This window comes from Amphimedon queenslandica, unplaced genomic scaffold (assembly GCF_000090795.2).
Source record: "Amphimedon queenslandica unplaced genomic scaffold, v1.1 AMPQUscaffold_13514, whole genome shotgun sequence".
NCBI classification, from domain to species: Eukaryota; Metazoa; Porifera; class Demospongiae; order Haplosclerida; family Niphatidae; genus Amphimedon; species Amphimedon queenslandica.
The window spans coordinates 704,287-716,837 of NW_003546250.1; the positions used below are offsets into that span (position 1 = coordinate 704,287).

General features: G+C 35.2%; 3 protein-coding genes across 14 annotated transcripts in view; 1 reads left to right on the forward strand and 2 right to left on the reverse strand.

The window, feature by feature from the left end:
- LOC100636816 (very-long-chain 3-oxoacyl-CoA reductase-like) overlaps positions 1-3,931 on the reverse strand; it is a 4,865-nt gene extending 934 nt beyond the window's left edge. Inside the window, exons 1-10 of one of the 8 annotated variants that reach the window (XM_020002689.1) lie at positions 1,941-2,274; positions 1,843-1,889; positions 1,725-1,800; positions 1,568-1,678; positions 1,460-1,518; positions 1,337-1,416; positions 1,207-1,288; positions 1,094-1,159; positions 872-1,021; positions 649-824 (exon numbers count right to left, since the gene is read on the reverse strand). In XM_020002689.1, the coding sequence (XP_019858248.1) occupies positions 735-824; positions 872-1,021; positions 1,094-1,159; positions 1,207-1,288; positions 1,337-1,416; positions 1,460-1,518; positions 1,568-1,678; positions 1,725-1,800; positions 1,843-1,889; positions 1,941-2,151 (972 nt within the window). In that variant the 5' untranslated portion in view covers positions 2,152-2,274 and the 3' untranslated portion in view covers positions 649-734. Of the gene's footprint in view, positions 1-648; positions 825-871; positions 1,022-1,093; positions 1,160-1,206; positions 1,289-1,336; positions 1,417-1,459; positions 1,519-1,567; positions 1,679-1,724; positions 1,801-1,842; positions 1,890-1,940; positions 2,374-2,418; positions 2,569-2,841; positions 2,908-2,959; positions 3,042-3,089; positions 3,170-3,212; positions 3,272-3,332; positions 3,444-3,489; positions 3,566-3,608; positions 3,656-3,711 lie in introns of those variants that run through there. The other 7 variants (XM_011409967.2, XM_020002684.1, XM_020002679.1 and 4 more) reach the window with 7 other exon arrangements.
- A 30-nt stretch (positions 3,932-3,961) lies between these two features.
- Positions 3,962-9,878, forward strand: LOC105315356 (ataxin-10-like). Of its 3 annotated transcripts, XM_020002636.1 has the most exons (12): positions 3,962-4,106; positions 4,150-4,326; positions 4,391-4,455; positions 5,348-5,459; positions 5,545-5,634; positions 5,939-6,028; positions 6,753-6,836; positions 6,941-6,987; positions 7,062-7,412; positions 7,640-7,815; positions 8,278-8,335; positions 9,516-9,878. In XM_020002636.1, exons 1-12 carry the CDS (start codon positions 3,997-3,999, stop codon positions 9,716-9,718), a joined length of 1,563 nt encoding a protein of 520 aa, XP_019858195.1. In that variant the 5' UTR covers positions 3,962-3,996; the 3' UTR covers positions 9,719-9,878. The 3 variants fall into 3 exon arrangements, with proteins under 3 accessions (XP_019858195.1, XP_019858198.1, XP_019858206.1); XM_020002639.1 differs by lacking the exon at positions 3,962-4,106 and having other exon boundaries at positions 4,244-4,326; positions 4,369-4,459; XM_020002647.1 differs by lacking the exon at positions 3,962-4,106 and having other exon boundaries at positions 4,250-4,326; positions 4,391-4,459.
- Positions 9,846-12,402, reverse strand: WntB (wingless-type MMTV integration site family). Of its 3 annotated transcripts, none has more exons than XM_020001124.1 (4): positions 12,129-12,314; positions 11,658-11,908; positions 11,103-11,389; positions 9,846-10,674 (listed from the first exon to the last, which is right to left on the reverse strand). In XM_020001124.1, exons 1-4 carry the CDS (start codon positions 12,161-12,163, stop codon positions 10,156-10,158), a joined length of 1,092 nt encoding a protein of 363 aa, XP_019856683.1. In that variant the 5' UTR covers positions 12,164-12,314; the 3' UTR covers positions 9,846-10,155.
- Between the last annotated feature and the right edge of the window lie 149 nt (positions 12,403-12,551).

A 12,551-nucleotide genomic window follows, 5' to 3' on the forward strand; every position in this document is an offset into this window, starting at 1 on the left:
TGATGATAATGATAGTGTCATTCATTTAAGAGGCAGTATACCTAAAATAGCAATATCCAGATCAGATATCTCTGCTTGTATATCATCATAGACACTTTGTCCTTCACTAAAATCAACTGGTATCACACGAACATCACGATTATACTTTGATCCTTGATATTGAGATGATTCGAATCATTGATTTGACTGTACACTTACTAATTTCTTCCTCAACTTTTTCTAGTTTTTCTCTTGAGCGACTCATTATGGCTACATTCAGACCTTGCCTTGCTAGCTGTTAAAAGATGACCTCATTAGTTTTCTATTTTTTCTCTCACCTCAAGAGCATATCCTCTCCCAATTCCTTCAGATGCTCCAGTAACAACTACACATAATAAACATATTTATAAATAATCAGTAAATTTATCTTTTTTTCAACCTGCCCACGAGCCATATTTCTTTATATTAATTCTTGATATGCCCCAAGGAGCTAAGAAATAAGCACAAAACCCACCACTCAGTGCCCACAACTTCTTTAATAAGAAACGAAGCACATAAGCAGTACCAATGACAGCTGCTATGTTCCTGTAGAGACAGAAACGATCAGACATAAAGATATCTACTGCTTGATTCCAGTACTCCATTTTGCGTTTGTGACAACTGAATTTACTGAAGGTGTGGCTATTTAAATTTGCATGATTTAATAGATTTGATTTAAACTTTGAAGTGTCATACAACATACTATGAATAGTTCATTATTTTGCCCATTTTTGCTTTATTTTCCCCCAAACTTTCATTACATTGATAGATGTTTTCTGTCCCAGTAGCAACTTAAGTACAAATGCCTACAAAAAAGAATATTAACTTAAGTATATCTCTCCATTTCCCTTACTTGTATCACATGGTATAGACAACCATTAGTATGATGCTGTAGTCCTATAGTTGCAACAGAAGATCGTCCATAGGCAACAGGATCAACTGCCCACCATGTTGCTTTCTTCAATCCAACAAGTTGAGTAGCAACATAACCAGGTGAGTTACACTGCATAAAGAGTTACAATACATCATAGAATAGGTAGTTTTTAATTAAATCTCTCTCAGCCATTATCACTACCTGAACTATAATCCCTTTGCTTTTATATTCAGTTTGAAGTGCAGTTGAGAAATGAAGAACAAATATCTATAGAATAGTGGACAGTAAATGATACACAAGAGGCACAACAATACTTTTGATGAAGAGTAGACAGTGGATAATGGTACAGGAAACAAACATAGTATAGAAGCAATGTTAACAATAATCCCTTTCTTTCTGAAAAAGATTCATTGGAAGTGTTCATTAGCTTAATAGTCTAGTTACTTTTCCAACATCTTGGGCAGAACAAGGTGAGTCATTTGTATCATTGACTGACAGTTGAGCTCAATAACTTTACGATGTCGCTATTAATTACAATAACAATCAAGATCGTAATATTAAACTTACTAATGGATCAACTTGACTAAAATATGATTCACCACCAATACCAGTACCAACATTATTAACTGCAATAATGATGATGATAGTATTCAATTCATTTTAAAGGCAGTATACCTAAAATAGCAATATCCAGATCAGATATCTCTGCTTGTATATCATCATAGACACTTTGTCCTTCACTGAAATCAACTGGTATCACACGAACATCACGATTATACTTTGATCCTTGATATTGAGATGATTCGAATCATTGATTTGACTGTACACTTACTGATCTCTTCCTCAACTTTTTCTAGTTTTTCTCTTGAGCGACTCATTATGGCTACGTTCAGACCTTGCCTTGCTAGCTGTTAAAAGATGACCTCATTAGTTTTCTATTTTTCTCTCACCTCAAGAGCATATCCTCTTCCGATTCCTTCAGATGCTCCAGTAACAACTACACATAATAAACATATTTAAGAATCAGTAAATTTATCTTTTTTTCAACCTGCCCACGAGCCATATTTCTTTATATTAATTCTTGATATGCCCCAAGGAGCTAAGAAATAAGCACAAAACCCACCACTCAGTGCCCACAACTTCTTTAATAAGAAACGAAGTACATAAGCAGTACCAATGACAGCTGCTATGTTCCTGTAGAGACAGAAACGATCAGACATAAAGATATCTACTGCTTGATTCCAGTAGGAAGAACACATTTTTTAGAATTTACTCTTGCCAAAACTCCATTTAAAAGGTGTGGTTTCTTGTCTTATTGACATTAAAATTTTAAAAACTTATTACTACAACGTCTCATAAAATATTACAACAGAGTTTTCTTTTCATTCAACTTATTTCGTCCAATTCTGCTTAAATTTTCCCCAAACTTGCATTATAATGATAGATGTTTTTTGCCCCAATAGTGACTTATATATAAATGCCTACAAAAAAAGAAAAATTAGTAATTTTAATTCCATTTCCCTTACTTGTATTACATGGTATAGACAACCATTAGTGTGATGCTGTAGTCCTATGGTTGCAACAGAAGATCGTCCATAGGCAACAGGATCAACTGCCCACCATGTTGCTTTCTTCAATCCAATAAGTTGAGTGGCAACATAACCAGGTGAGTTACACTGCATAAAGAGTTACCATGTCACAAAGGTGCATAAATTTTTTTTTAATTTTAAATCTAATTTTAATCAAAATGAGCTCCAATTTCCACACAACATTATTTTAAACATGTATATGTATCAGAAAAAAATATAAAAGTAAAGAATTCTCTCGTAGCCATTTTTGGTACAATATGCACTATAGTATATTGGTATCTTTATACTGGGTAAATATATTCTCCAGGTAACTTATTACACACTCTAATTCCATAAGGAATTATTTAAGTATAGCATTACCTGAACAATAATACCTTTGCTCTTATATTCAGTTTGAAGTGCAGTTGAAAAATAGAGAACAAATATCTATAGAATATGAATAAAAAGTCAGTAATCCACTAAAAGAGAATAACAATACTTTAGATGCAGAGTAGACATTGGACAATGGCAAAGGGAACAGATTAACTACAGAAGCAATGTTAACAATAATCCCTTTCTTTCTGAAAAAAATTTATTGGAAGTGTTCATTAGCTTAATAGTCTAGTTACTTTTCCAACATCTTGGGCAGAACAAGATGAGTCATTTGTATCATTGACTGACAGTTGAGCTCAATAACTTTACGATGTTGCTATTGACTACAATAACAATCAAGATCGTAATATTAAACTTACTAATGGATCAACTTGACCAAAAAATAAATCATTACCAGTACCAGTGCCAACATTATTAACTGCAATAATAATGATGATAATGATACTGATAGTATTCAATTCATTTTAAAGGCAGTATACCTAAAATAGCAATATCCAGATCAGATATCTCTGCTTGTATATCATCATAGACACTTTGTCCTTCACTGAAATCAACTGGTATCACACGAACATCACGATTATACTTTGATCCTTGATATTGAAATGATTCAAATCATTGATTTGACTGTACACTTACTGATCTCTTCCTCAACTTTTTCTAGTTTTTCTCTTGAGCGACTCATTATGGCTACGTTCAGACCTTGTCTTGCTAGCTGTTAAAAGATGACCTCATTAGTTTTCTATTTCTTCTCTCACCTCAAGAGCATATCCTCTTCCAATTCCTTCAGATGCTCCAGTAACAACTATGTATATACATAATAAACATATTAAATAATCAGTAAATTTATCTTTTTCTAACCTGCCCAGGAGCCATATTTCTTTATATTAATTCTTGATATGCCCCAAGGAGCTAAGAAATAAGCACAAAACCCACCACTCAGTGCCCACAACTTCTTTAATAAGAAACGAAGCACATAAGCAGTACCAATGACAGCTGCTATGTTCCTGTAGAGACAGAAACGATCAGACATAAAGACATCTGCTGCTTGATTCCAATACTCCATTTTTGCAAAGGGCTTGTTGCGTGGGCGTTAACTAGATCTACCAAAGGTGTGGCTGGCCTACCCATATTAAGTTGTGACAAATGGAGGCTTTGATGTCCAATCTTACTTTACAATTTAGAGAGTCGCCTCTTTCGATCAGTCAGCAGACTCTCAATGATCTTTTAAATCTCTCACTTGATCTAAAAATTAGGTAAAATGTGGAAAACTCGTTGTATTATTTGTACAATACGCAGAGAATCATTTACATATGAACAGATTGACATCCTGAAGTGCATAGCTTGTTACTGCATTGATGTGATCTGTACTGGCACTGGTGCTCCTAGTAATGAACAACTAGCAGTTCTTGTTTTAGTATTTAAATTACTACGTAATCTTTGTGCTCAAGTTAAAAGAAATCAGAATCAAATTGGGTCAGTACTCAGCAGTTGAAATGTTTTATAAATTATAATTAGTTATTAATCAAGTTGTTTGTAGTCAGACCCAGTTTTTAGATGAACTGAAGAGGTTTATTTTATGGAACAATGACAATTTTGAACTATGTGAGTAAGTGGAGTATTTAAGATCAAGGCTATTTGAACATACTTAAACATAAACCAGCATACTAAAACACAGACCAGCATACTAAAACACAGACCAGCATACTAAAACACAGACCAGCATACTAAAATACAGACCAGCATACTAAAATACAGACCAGCATACTAAAACACAGACCAGCATACTAAAACACAGACCAGCATACTAAAACACAGACCAGCATACTAAAACACAGACCAGCATACTAAAACACAGACCAGCATACTAAAACACAGACCAGCATACTAAAACACAGACCAGCATACTAAAACACAGACCAGCATACTAAAATATAGACCAGCATACTAAAATGCAGACCAGCAATGAAAATTGCTACCCCATTTGTATTTTTAATTTCAAAGTTTAAACAATTTCATGAGCATCAATGAACATTAAGAAACTTTGGCTGTGTGTACATGTTTTTAAGCATAAATTGCTACAACCTTCTGATTTCATGCACAAAGTATGTGAATGGAATTGTCTTGTGTGACATAATGGCGCTGATATGTATCCAAGTATATAATAAGTCTAGTTTTTATTCATTATGGACTATACCTAATCTGTGACATTTTTCTTGTTTTTTGATTGTTGATACTCACAATTATTATCATGCATAGTACAACATAAGATTGTGATAAAGCTAAAATATAGGATCAAGGCATAACACTTAATGTGCTAAAGTAATAACTCAATTATATAATGAGGGAGTAAAAGACAGTGCATGTACAGTTAGCATGCACAGCATATCTTATAGTCTGCCTTTGCTTATGTCTGCATGTAAAATATGCAGTCATTCGAATATTGTGTATGTGTGTGTCCTTACTCAGTAATTGCTTCCTGTCTCTTTATACACAGATCAGTATGGGCCTGTAGTAGCATGCCTTACTCAACTCATTGGTAACATTTGTGTAACCAATGACAGCAGTCAGGGAGAAGTCTGGTATGCCTTATATCCCATTGCCTTCAAGTAATAACACTACACAGGCTGCAGTGCAGGCTGTAACTTGAAGTTAATGTGAGTTTAATTGCTTGTTTTTCGTTTTCTCTTATAGGTCTTTGCTTTCAATGAATAGTTCAAGCATTTTCGAGGCCACCTGCATGGTAATATTTAATTGCATTAGAGGAAATGCTCAGGAAAGAATGTAATATGTCACAGTGATCATCAATAGTGTGTGTGAATGTGTTGTGATACAACTCATTACAAATGCTAATAATATGTTTGCTTTTATTGGTGACGTCAAACTCTTGGCCTCCCCTCCAGTTTATAATTATAGTTTTAATTTTTAATTATAATACCAGCTGGTAAATGTTTACCCTTGAAAGTAGACAAACTTATAAATGTGTCTTGCTACACTTGGCAAACCTTTGTCTCTCTTTATGCTATAGCACCTCATCTCTCTCTCTCTCTCTTTATTTGCTATTTTCTATCCTCTTTTTTTTCTCTAGGAAGTCACTGTTTGTTGACACTGATGGTACCATTATTAGCTTAATTTTAAATTCTTTGAAGACTTTGAAGGAGTCAGGGACAGAATGGGCGTAAGCGTTTGTTTGTTGTGCACTCCAACTCATTCTCTCATTATGAATCTCTTCATTTCAATGTATCCCATAGTCTTTCAGACTGACTGGAAAGATTCGTGGGAGAAAGGGGCTCGTAATTTCTTACAATTACTGCTATGTCATTTACCCTTTGCTTGTTATTGTTTTTCGTAAAAGAAATGTCACAGGTGGAGAATAGCTGCTTTATAGCTTAACTGGGTACCTCTTTGATTGCATGTTTGCTTAATTTATTACATTAGCTGCTCACCAACCACAAGAATCAATAAATTATCAATACTTTACTTTATTGTGTGTGTGTGTATATTTGTGTATTACTCTCTGCAATACTTAACAATAGTATAAAAAATAATCTACCATATATAGTATCCTATACTATGCTATATTCATTACTATTATTTTGTACTATACTGTAATAGCCATTATACATCTATGTAACCAGTCAATTATTCCAATTATAATGCTTGTTTGTACATGCATGGAAAAACATCTATTAGCCAATCATATATAAATAGATGGAGAATGTGTTGTGATGCTTTTTGGGCTGGAATTTGGTTTGTTTGACAATTTTATAGTAATCTCTGAGGCAACCCCGTCATGCTCTTGTGTGCAGTAATTAGGATAACATGTAGTAGCTAAAAAAACATGTCATTGTGTCTGAGAGCTCCTTTGTGCTGGCTACCGTCTTAATATTTGACATTTTTAGGGTTTTAGTGCTTGAGGAATTACTATCAATCGCACCACTCTCTACACTTTGCCACAGCACACTCTCATCTTACCCCAGGGAAAGGTACAGGCATGCCAATTAATTACGCACGCGTGCGTATTTGAAATGTTTAATGTAGTATGTATATGTGTTTGTTTTGAGTAATATGATTGCTTGTATTGCTACAGGGTGTCACTGTTAGAGTTTTTATTGGCCTATTGTGATGAATTAGGAGGTAATTCACTCTCTATTTTCTCTCTGTTATTTAATTTTTTTTACCTTTATATGCCTTGTTTCTGTTGATTCCAGTACCTGACTCATCAAGAGAGGATGAAGAGTCATTAGTGGCAGATGATGAAGCTTTCCTTCTTCGTTCAAAAGCACAATCATTCTTCCAATCAGTTTTACATTCTCACTCAAACCTGCATTACTTAATGGACCAGTACCAATTACTAGTGACACAATTATTATTTGACCATAAAGAGCTCTTGGCATCATTGCAATGTATTGAATCTACTTATCGGTCATTGGAAGATAGTGCAGTTATTACTTTGAAGCACTTGGTATCTGTTCTTGGCCTACTCTGTCAGTCTTCTTCTTGTCACAGTCTCCTACAAGTAATTCAGGAAAAGGAGAGCTTAATCCTTCATTCTTCAATTGGTAAGGATTATTATTATTATTATTATTATTATTATTATTATTATTATTATTATTATTATTATTATTATTATTATTATTATTATTATAAGAGACAAGGGGTGAACAATTATTATTGTTGTAATAATATAACATAAAGTATGGTTCTAAAAGTTTGTCCAGCATTCTTAGTACTATGTGTAGCATTAATTGCTACTTATTATTATGTGCTCTTGTTATTATTTCAATAGATTTTCTTTCCTCTTTGTCAAAACTTGATGGTAGCCTTGAGTCTGCTAGAAATGTCAGTCACTCCTCCTTCTCCTCTTCTAGTGATTTGACTGCTCATCCCTTGTACGGGATTAAAAGAGATCTGGTTCGTTTGATTGGGAATTTGTGCTATCAATGCAAGAAGAACCAAGATCAGGTAAAATGTTAATTATTAAACTTCATAAATCGAATCATGTAGCCTGGTCATTGAGGTCCTTGCACTTCAGCTGTTCTCGTGTCAAATTCTCTTAGAGCCATAAAATTTTATGGAGCAATTTTTGATGAAATGCCAGCCTATAGTATACAGGGGACTTTTGCCAGATTTTGGAGCAATTAAAACATTTTTAATCCAATTTTAATCGAAATCAGCTCAAATTATGAAAATAAGTACATGTAACATAAATATATGTATTATGTATCAGAAAAATTATAAAAGTGGAAAATTCTTTTGAAGTCTTTTTTGACAAAATACCCTGTACTATAGTACAGGGTTAAGCCCAGTTTTTGAGCAACTTTAAAAATTGTAAAGATTCAATTTTGATAGGAAACTTTTTACAAACAATAATGCCATGTACATTTCATATTATCAATAATAACATTTTTACATATTACTGTATAGGTTCATGATTCTATTCCACTTCTTCTCAACCAGTGCAACATTGAACACATGAATCCATGTAAGTTCACACACACACACATACACACACACACACACGCACACACACACACACACACGCACACACACACACACACACACACACACACACGCACACACACACACACACGCACACACACACATGCACACACACACACACACACATTCTGTATAAGTACTATATTTTGTGAATAAGTTCAATAAGTTAATTGCCCATTATAATCAGAATATAAATCCCAGAGCGGCTAGTCTCATGTCACTTTCCTTTGTCCAGATCCTGGTCTATGCTATTATTTGCTTGGGGCTATCCTGTCTCTCCAAAATTTTAAAATATTCTAATTGTGATTTTTAAATTACTGCAAAACAATTAGTGCAGTATGTGGTGTTTTGTGAAAAATCACAAAGCGTGACATATTATCCCATGTTACTACTCAATCAATGACATTCATTTGAAGATTAGCAAAAATATCTTATTATCTGTCGACCATGTCACCACAGTACACTAGCCACTGTGATTCCTGGTGGCCAAATACAAATACATTATATGACAGTCCTTGAACCACACACACAAAGACCAACCTACCTGTGTTTACTGGCTCAATGCATAGAATCATTCCATAGGATATTATATAGTATAGCCTATGTGTACAGTATGCTCTGAAAGAGATTGGTAGGATTGTTGGCTGTATAGTGGATTATGATTATGCAATCTTGGCTTTATGTAGTGCACTATATCTGTATCTAATCTATGCATGTTCTACCAAATGATTTTGTGTTGGCAAATACTACAATATTGATTTATTATCTTTTATTAGTAATGCCTCTTTATAATTAGTTTAGTTTTGTCTGTGTCCTAGATATTTAATATGTCTACTTGCCGTTTGGGGAATTCCACGTAGCAAGAGTACAACTGAGCTAAAGCTTCATACACTTACATGTGTTACATTGTATTTAGTTTACACGCATCAAGTCCTAGAGACATGTTTAGTAAATCAGAATTATTGTTTTAAGGCATGGAATCTGCTACAGCTGTCAGCTGCTGCTTTTAAATTCTGTCATTATTAGTCGTAATTAGTCATAATATTCAGTGATTTAAACTTAAAACTATTTTTTCCTTCATTTGTATCTCTTTCTATTCACTGTATCTACTACTCTCTTTTCTTGAGCCTATAATTCTCTCTCACTCTTTCTCTCTCTTTTAGATATACAACAGTGGTCTCTTTGGGCCATTCGTAATATATGTGAAGGGAATCCAGCTAATCAAGAAATAATAAGAAATATAGAGAAGAGAGGAAATCAAGGAGAAGGAAGCATCAATGTTGCTAGTCAGTTGGAAGACTCGTTAGGCTGTGAGGTAGAGATAGACAAAAATGGAAAACTAAGACTGAAGAAGAAAAAGAGCTAGTATGTAACTCTTGGTATATTTTTCATTTTGAATACCACACCCTTTCTTCATTCCCCCTCCCTCTCTCCCTCCCTTTTAATAATAACCCACATACAGCTCTAGTTCATCTTTGTATGATGATGTTATGTTTGTTTATTAAATGAAGAATGTTTAAATAAAATGAATGATTGATCACAAATTATAAACAACAACATAATAAAGTGCTTGTACTTGATTGAACAATACATCTCATATAATGTATACAGTATGTGTGTGTGTATATTGTTTGTTACTCTGCTGAGAGTAGTGCCCAATGATATAATAATAATAATAATAATAATGTATTTTACTCCTACTACACAAATTGTACAGCTACTTCAATATAGTTTATTCCAGTAATATCAAACAGAAAGAGATGACACAGAAAGAAGAGAAAACGATTGAGCCTTGAAATCACATTACCCAGTGCATTTATATCTCGTCAGTGTCTTTTCACACTCCTCGCATGAGATCTTGCAGCACCATACAAAATGACAGTAGCAAGTGGTTGAAACAGTGTATTCCTCAGTCTCATATTCTCCACTGCAGCAGAGTGACTCACAAGCTGGTAGTGGATAGCCAGGATAATGAGTAGGATTTGCTTCATTGCTCTCAATTTGAGTTAGTATGTTCTGTGGTATGCAGCTTCTGTTTGCAGTGTAGTCATTCTGCCTAATGCAGTACTTGACAGAGTTTTTGACATGCACCAGTGAATCAACTGGTGGAGAGACAGCTTCAGTGTTAGAGCTGCTCGTGGATCTTAAAACAGTTGTACCTCTATTGACATGAGCTGTAACTTTGACTGAGTGATTGTATTTTATTTTCATGTCAGTGCTAATGTCACGCACTGTTGGGAGTTGACTGTAGCATGTTCTCGTTGCACAGGAACCTGAAGCACCATGACAGCGACATTTCACTTGCATGTTATCCGAAACAACCTGTGTATGAATAAGAATAGCAATAGTGTCAATGACAATGAGGAAATATTTTAACAATAGTGGTAATTGGTGAATTCAATTAAAAGAAGTGTTAATGAAATTGGATTATAATCAGTGTTTTGCCACATTTAAGTGCATATATAGCACAGTATGCATACAGGACCAATACATGCACTTAGAGACAGAACAATTATTGTCATTAAAGTATGTACACAGAAACTATGCATGTAGCTGTTTACTGAAGCATATCCTTAACATTACTGCAGGATATGCATGCAGTAGTAATAGTTACTCTTTGTATGCAAGCAATTATGCATGTAGCTATGCATGCAATATAGTAGCAATAGTATTTGTCCATGCATTCATGTGCACTTAAAATGCATGCACTTCTGTTTATGTGTAGTGAGGCATGATGTGTAATTTCTTACCGTTCTTCCGACTGCGTTATTGTGAAGGTTGACAAGTGATGCCTCTAACTCATTCCCAGTCTTGTTGGTCGCATTGTTACGAGTGTCCAGGAAAGCTCTAGTGAGCATTACCCCAAATCCCACGTCATCACTGCAGCCTCCCCACTGCCAGCCTTGAGGGGAGGTCTGTCCTTGTCGACTTGTGTCACACGAGCAGTTTTGCAAGCGTCCATCTGAGCATGCCTTTGTTATGACACGGACCATTATAGCAGAGGTCAAAGCATACGTGAAGGCTGTCTCCTTGGATACTGTGAGTGCAAGTGTTTGTGTGTTTGGAGAGAAAGAGATAAAAGAACAATGATGACAGGTATAAAGGTTGCCATGGAGGCTATTCATACATGTACTCAGGCTGTGGTTTTATCTTGGGAATGCTGCTTAAATTACATGTCACTCATTTGTATTGTTGATATTGGAAAAGAGTTAAATACTCCTAATTATTGTGCATGCATGTATACATCATTTTCCTTCCCAGCTCTCTCATCACTCCCCTTGTGTACACATGCTTGCATGCCTTACATCTTTTCAAATCTTTTGAGAGGTCTCCAGCAATCGGTGGAATGGTTTCACTGCAGTTCCATCTTTCATATTTAAATTGCTCTCTACACTCACTGTAAAACAGCGGTGGAACCTCTTGAATAATGATAGGGACGAGTTTTGGATACCGAATGCACAGATCTCTCTGTACATCATTGAGCCCTGGAATGTACAGGCATATGATGTGATTGGGGAATGGCGTAACTTCATCCATTGTAAAAGAGATAAAGGCCCTGTAAAAAGAAGAAAAATAGTGTCATAATTATGCATGTAAAAACAACTGAGAAAGGTGTTAATTACATGTATATATACAAGCTAGCCCTAAATCATGCTGCAGCACATCACTGGTGCATGCATGCATGCAGACTAAATTACCAAGGCTCTACATTGCTATCATTCATTCCACTCCCTTCAATGGACTGTGGACATGCATCATGCAGAAGCAATGCATACAGGAGAAAGGACAGCCAGTAGAAGTTACAAGCCATATCAATGGAGCAGTTGCACTGAGCAGCAAAGCCAATGACAGTCAAGGAGCCCAAGACTATATAATAGCTATTTGACTGTTTCAACTCTACACCAAGCTCCTTTTATAATGGTTGAAACCCTAGATCACTGAAGTCTCTAGACACACCTCACTCTAACCACATCACAGAAATCCTCACCATGAGAGCAGAAGAGCTCTTCCTACGTCCGACATTCTAAGGCTTAGGCCTCGACACAGCATCTTGTTCAATGACAGTGAAACTTGTCCAATTGGAGATAGAGAGAGCCAGATGATAGCAAGACAGGAACGCTTCTTCTTTGACAGATATGCTGCCCTCTCCTGTAGCATTTGCTTTTAAAAGCCCGCAACGCCCACGTACTCTAATTGAG

What these genes read in the sequence shown, in the direction of transcription:
- WntB (XM_020001124.1), bottom strand. Translation starts at nt 12,163, where the DNA reads ATGGCTTGTAACTTCTACTGGCTGTCCTTTCTCCT. An exon ending in TACTGGCTGTCCTTTCTCCT is followed by an intron (nt 11,909 to 12,128) that starts GTATGCATTGCT and finishes TTCTTTTTACAG; the next exon opens with GGCCTTTATCTCTTTTACAA. An exon ending in ATAACGCAGTCGGAAGAACG is followed by an intron (nt 10,675 to 11,102) that starts GTAAGAAATTAC and finishes ATTCATACACAG; the next exon opens with GTTGTTTCGGATAACATGCA.
- LOC105315356 (XM_020002636.1), top strand. Translation starts at nt 3,997, where the DNA reads ATGGAGGCTTTGATGTCCAATCTTACTTTACAATTTAGAGAGTCGCCT. An exon ending in TCATCTTACCCCAGGGAAAG is followed by an intron (nt 6,837 to 6,940) that starts GTACAGGCATGC and finishes GTATTGCTACAG; the next exon opens with GGTGTCACTGTTAGAGTTTT. An exon ending in CATTGAACACATGAATCCAT is followed by an intron (nt 8,336 to 9,515) that starts GTAAGTTCACAC and finishes TCTCTCTTTTAG; the next exon opens with ATATACAACAGTGGTCTCTT.